At 38.6% G+C, this 5,771-nt stretch overlaps 1 protein-coding gene across 1 annotated transcript in view; it reads right to left on the bottom strand.

The window, feature by feature from the left end:
• Positions 1-1,354: 1,354 nt before the first annotated feature.
• Positions 1,355-5,771, bottom strand: part of LOC102847513 (methyl-CpG-binding domain protein 5-like) — a gene marked incomplete at its 5' end in the record, with an annotated part of 103,178 nt that continues 98,761 nt past the window's right edge. The window contains 2 exon segments of the mRNA XM_006880812.1: positions 1,355-1,938; positions 4,202-4,277. Of these exon segments, the coding sequence (XP_006880874.1) occupies positions 1,867-1,938; positions 4,202-4,277 (148 nt within the window).

The raw sequence follows: 5,771 nt of genomic DNA, 5'->3' as shown, positions 1-5,771 counted from the left end.
GTGGTTCCAAGAACAAACGGGTAACAGATCCCTTTCTTTGACCATTGATCACTTGAGGTCAAGCTGGAGACAGGACTGACCCACCACCACACTGTGAAAAAAAGACGGGAAATGATGTTGTGCTACATTTCTTATTAATTACCTTGTACTTTACAATGGCTCACAGTTTTAGGTTTGTATACTTGTATTTTTTTCTCTAGATTTGTTTCACATTTTTTTCTTAATATAATATAAATAATTTGGTTAATAGATTTAACCTGCACATTTCAGCCACATTAATATATATATAGTATCTGCTAATGGTATAAATAATTCTTTAAATAAAATAAATCTGATATGTTACATAATACTGATAAAATTACCATTGCTAATAATTTTATAAGCCACCTTCACTTCTGTTTAAGTAATACTTAACAAGTGGAAAGGAAAAGTGCTGAGGTGGTCTCCCCCTCACCCCCAACTTTGGGTGATGTGGGTAAGGAACAAAATAAGATTCATAATCAACCTTAACCCTTTCATGACTGAATTATTTTCTGCTTTAAATTTCTTTGTTGATAACATGTGGTTTATTGTTTGTTTTTTCTCTTAGTAATGGAAGGCATGCTGGAAGGCAAGGAGAAAAAAATTGAGGTAATATCGAGATTTTTATATAATTATGTGGGACATATAGGTCCCAAATGGATTGTGGCAGGAGGATTGGTAGAGTGAGGCCTGTTTCTTCAGATTCACAAAGGTCCCCACCAGGTGGCTGCATGCACTACAAATGGGATAGCAGCTTCCCAAGAAACCTGAGAGCCTGATTATGTTGTGGAGGGTGTATGTCCAACACCCAGCATGAAAGGGTTAAGTCTGAGACTGGCTTCAAAAAGGAGGTTTCATCCCCATGTATGAAAACAGAAAGTTTACCTTGTCATCTAAGTGCTAAAAACTCAATTCTCATCAGTGGTGGTGCAGTGAAAGAGCGCTAGTTCCAACAGGTGGCTATGAAACATTACCTACAGAAATGGCTGAATAAAATATTACATCTAAGTTTTTTTCATATATATATATATTATATAAAACCTACTCTATTTTAAAACTTAGGTAAAAAAAATATGCAACAAATGGTTGCAGTTTCTGCATTCTCAATTTAGACCTGTGAGCCCTCATCCCTTTAGAAATTGGCAAGGCTGCAATCTCCTAGACACCTGACATCGAGCTGAGCACTTCCAGGCAAGTCCACGCCAGGCAGATAACAGAGCAAACACTCGGTGGTGTGAAGTGTATGTCATAATTCAGGTATTACATCATCATGCCTTTTCTCTGCTGTTAAATACAAAAACAGCATCTTTTACATTATCGTAGAAAAGCATTTAGGTTGTCTCTTTATTTGTCACTTTACACTGGTAGTCTCTGCTAGGTGTACTCAATAGAAACCAGAGAATTTTGTACACTATTTCTTTGTACAATAAAAGATAGAGTGTGCATTAGGTACGCTTGTACATGACAATATTGTACAATATTTACATGTCTGATATCACCATGAAATTCTGTATTTTCTATATACAACATTGAAAATTCCTCAGAAACATTTGGACTATTTCTTATAATCACAATTTAGTATAATAGAAAAAGAGTTTCTCATTAATCTCTTGACCATTCATCACTAGCATCTTTCGGAGCTTTCAGATTCATTTTTCCAGCATTCATTATCCTTCCTGATCAAAAAAATATTATATCACTGTTTCTTTTAGCACCCTGTGGTGGTGGTAGCTATTTGCCATGGTATAAATACTGATATAACCGTAGCTATATCAATACCTATATACAGATATGTCTGTGCATGTTCCATTTGATAAACACTGTGCATTGGTGAAGCAGTCCCTGTTATCTGGAGATCTTCCTCCTCTTGGGTTTGGGGGGTCTCATTTGTCTGTCTCCCTGTGGGATTTGGTGAACCTGGAATGAAAGAAGTGAAAACAAAAGGTTGAAATAAAAATGCAGGGTACAAATTCCAACAAAAAGTAGAGCAGGAGACAGGCTGTGGTTCTCATTTCCAATCACTGATATCCTGGAGGCATTTACATTTTCACCAAGACCCTACTCCTAGTGCATCCATGGTCACTGCAGAAAATGCAGGATCCTCGAAACCAATAAGCAGAGAGACCCTCCAAGGATTCTAATAAACACCAGGTGCACAAAAGGTGACTGGAGAAAATCAAGTGCAGGAAATACAATATGTAGTTGCTACGCCCACTGCACATTCAAGACAAAAATAAAGCCTTCTCCACCAGACATCTAGGCCTGGATCATCAATTTCATTAGTACAGGGAAAGTAAACACTCACCAAACATGTTTTTACCTTCTTTTCATCAGTCTCCCTATTTTACAACTCCTCAGAAGAGTTGAAGATGATAAGAACATGTACGCACAGCTCAGCCTAAGATGTTTATTTATGAGACAAGTCAGGATGGAAAATAGAATACCACTACCATCTGTTGGCAGATCTGAGCCTGTGTAGTCTGGGAAGTGCAATTTACACAACTCTCTCCGTATAGTAACGAAGGAACTAACGGCACGTGGGGCTGTGCATTAGACTGCAGAAGACCAGGGAGCATTGGAGCAAGACTGCCAGGTATTAGAAAGCAGTACTTTTGTGTGACAGAAGGGCAGCTAGGGAGATGATCAGGTTCCTTCCCCATGTTTCATTATGGCTGCTGATGGAAGGAGGCAAGGTCAAAATCCAGGAATACAGAATGGGTCCCCAGGAAGTGGTGTAGTGAAAGTGTGGCAGCCAGCATTCTGTAGGAGGAGCACAAGTCCACTGTAGCACTTGCCAATTTTGGTTGTGCAAACGCTTCCAACAGAGTGGCAAATTTTTAAACTACCAATCTGTTGTTCATAGGGTCCCTGTGAGTCAATAGTTAACTCAATCACACCTAACAACAACAATATGATATCATGGAATGCAGAGACAGCACACGGTTAGCCTATGTTTCTATAGAAATATATACATATATGTGTGTGTATATAAAACATATGGAACTAATAATGTTCAACACTGTATTAGAAACCTCACAGGAGTATGATTTTACAGGTGGAAGAGTGAAAATAAACCCAGGAGTTCTTTCAACTGCAATTTGTACCATTATAAATAGTCACCGTATCCAATAAAGCAAATTTTACTGCCATTCATAAAACAAATAACTAAAATGAATGGATAGGTTTACAAAGAGTGATCAGAACTCTAATATCTTTTTCACCTCAATCACATATTAGAAAATAACATCCAGACAATAGCAACAGTCAATGCTATTAAAAGTAAAAAGCATATTTGAACTTTAAAAAGAAGTTACCTCTTCCCCTCTAGACTTCTGGTAAGGAGTTCTGATGACACAGTGGTCAAGTGTTTGGCTGCTATAGCCATAAGAGAGGTCGTTTGAACCCACCAGCCCCTGAGAAAGAGGCAGCAACCCCCTGTCTACACATTACCGCTTTGCAAACTGTAGCAATTGTACTTTGTCCTGTAAGGTTCCAATGACTCAGAATAAACTAGACAGCAATGAGTTTGATTCAACAGGTTTTATAGTTTTTGGTAAAAAGACTGAGAACCTTGATAATTGAGAAAAGATTTTATAGATTGCACATGCTATTCTGTAGTTGCAAATGAGGTCTGAGGATGCATTTACTTTAGCCAGATAGTGTCGTGATATTTTTAAAATAGCTGTCAACACTGAGAAAATTGTGGAGAGGGGAATAAACTGAAACCAAAACCACAACCCATCACATAAAAAGCTCTATTTTTAGCATCTCATGAACAATGAAAATATCTTGCAACATTGGCACATGAGAGCTGGCCTTGGCCCAACTGCTGAATTTCACTTTTTGTTCCATGGACCAAGTGAAATTTGCATTGTTGAATATTTGGACAACAGTACTGGAAGGCTATGATTTGAACTTTAGTACCTTCCTGTTCTCAGTTTAAAAGCAAAAGTTACTTATCTCATAAAAATACATAGTTACCACTGCTAGGTTATTTAAAAAAAAAATATATTCCTTTGAATCCTTCTTGATATCCATCTTTTTTCCAGTGTAATAATTTAGTATGGCTATGATGTGAGTTGTTTGATATTATTCAAAAGTTTATACCAAAAAAGTATAATATGATTTCCCCCACCCCCCCAAAAAAAGCACAGCATAATGGAAAAATAAATTAACTTACAGTCCCAGACATTTTGTCCAGTTCACTCATGGCCTCGTGAATAGCAGCTTCTAAATGGTTATTTAGCTTTCCACTTCTAGAATTAATGGAAACAACACAGCTGATTAATACAGTAAAGAAGCAAAATCTCAATTTAGTTTCCTAATCAGAAAACAAAAGTGCCAATTCCACCAGAGAAAGCCAATTTATATTCACATTTGGTAAATTCAGACGACAAAGCATTCTCAGATTCTCCCCCTGAATACTAATGATCAAGTCACAGGCCTATTTTTGAAAAATGAACACACGAGGTGAAGGAAATGAATTCTTTCCCTTTCACACGCTTCTTCCACAACTCGGTCATATTGCTAGAAAGGTGGTCACAGGCCCAACGCAGCTTGTTTCTCGAGGTGTGCGGCACCGGATCTCTCTGGCAGCCTGCCTGGGCGGCTTGGGAAGGGTGCGCGCTGAACTGCCCACGCTGGCCACTAGGGAGCTCCCTCTGCTCTCTCTGGAGCAGTGTGGCATCTGCAGTTCAACAAGAAAAAAGCGAAAATGCTGGTGCACGTTCCAGGTGAGAAACAGCTGCATGACTACACCTGAATGGCTGTGTCTAGGTCTATCACGTTTTCCTAAAAATCGAAATGATTTAACTATTTGAGTAGATAAAAAATGATGGTTTCAGGACATCTATGATTCGTCTGACGCGTTCTTTGCACTCAGCATTTCATTGGACATGTTTGAGTAACACAGCATCTTACATGTGCTATTTTTAAAGTTTACATTGTGTGAAGCTGTTGAACTGATTGCTAAAATTGGTCAAATCGAAATGAACCACTTCTACAGTTATTATATACCCTCTGCCCATTCTGCTAATTTCTTTTCCTCCTTTATACCCATAGTGGTACAGTGGTTAGTTAAGTGCTTAACTGCTGACCAAAAAGCCCAACAGTTTGAACCGTTCAGTCTCTATGTAAGAAGATATGTCAGTCGGCTCCGTAAAGATTAATCTTGGAAACTTGAGGGGGACGTTCTACTCTGTCCTGTGGGGCCCCTGGGAGTGTGAGTCCCATTTAAAGAGCATGACTAGGCATATAAATAATTACCCAATTATTTTGAATACTAAGGTGACTTCTGTCTCTTCTGACAACTACAAGAAACTGCAGATAAACTTTTTTTTTTTTAAATGTAGGATACTGGCAAGTCTTATCTGAGATTCCAAACAGTGATAGGACATTTGCAGCTATGGAAGATTTTGCTCAGAATCTCACTTAGTTTGGCAACCACAAGGCATTTTTAAACTTGAACGCCTTTAGCTGAGGCCACTGCTCCTGTCACAATCCTCATCAGGATTTATTCTCATATGCTAGTACTAGAAGGTTTATGTGTTTTGTCTCTGCCTTTGAGAACACTGAGTTTTCCACCACTGAGCAGCATAGGAACAGGCATAAAGTGGATGCTCCTATGTTTGCTGGCTCCCTACAACCTATGTCACCAGGGCTCCTTTATTTGCCAATGCTAACATGTTGTTGTTGTTATGTGCCATCGAGTCGTTTGCGACTCATAGCGACCCTATGTACAAGAGCCCTAA

Source organism: Elephantulus edwardii, unplaced genomic scaffold, assembly GCF_000299155.1.
Source record: "Elephantulus edwardii isolate Elephantulus edwardi_28Jun2011 unplaced genomic scaffold, EleEdw1.0 scaffold00010, whole genome shotgun sequence".
In the NCBI taxonomy this organism is placed as follows: Eukaryota; Metazoa; Chordata; class Mammalia; order Macroscelidea; family Macroscelididae; genus Elephantulus; species Elephantulus edwardii.
The sequence above is the reverse complement of the archived record's forward strand: the minus strand, read 5'-3'. Positions and strand labels throughout refer to the sequence as shown.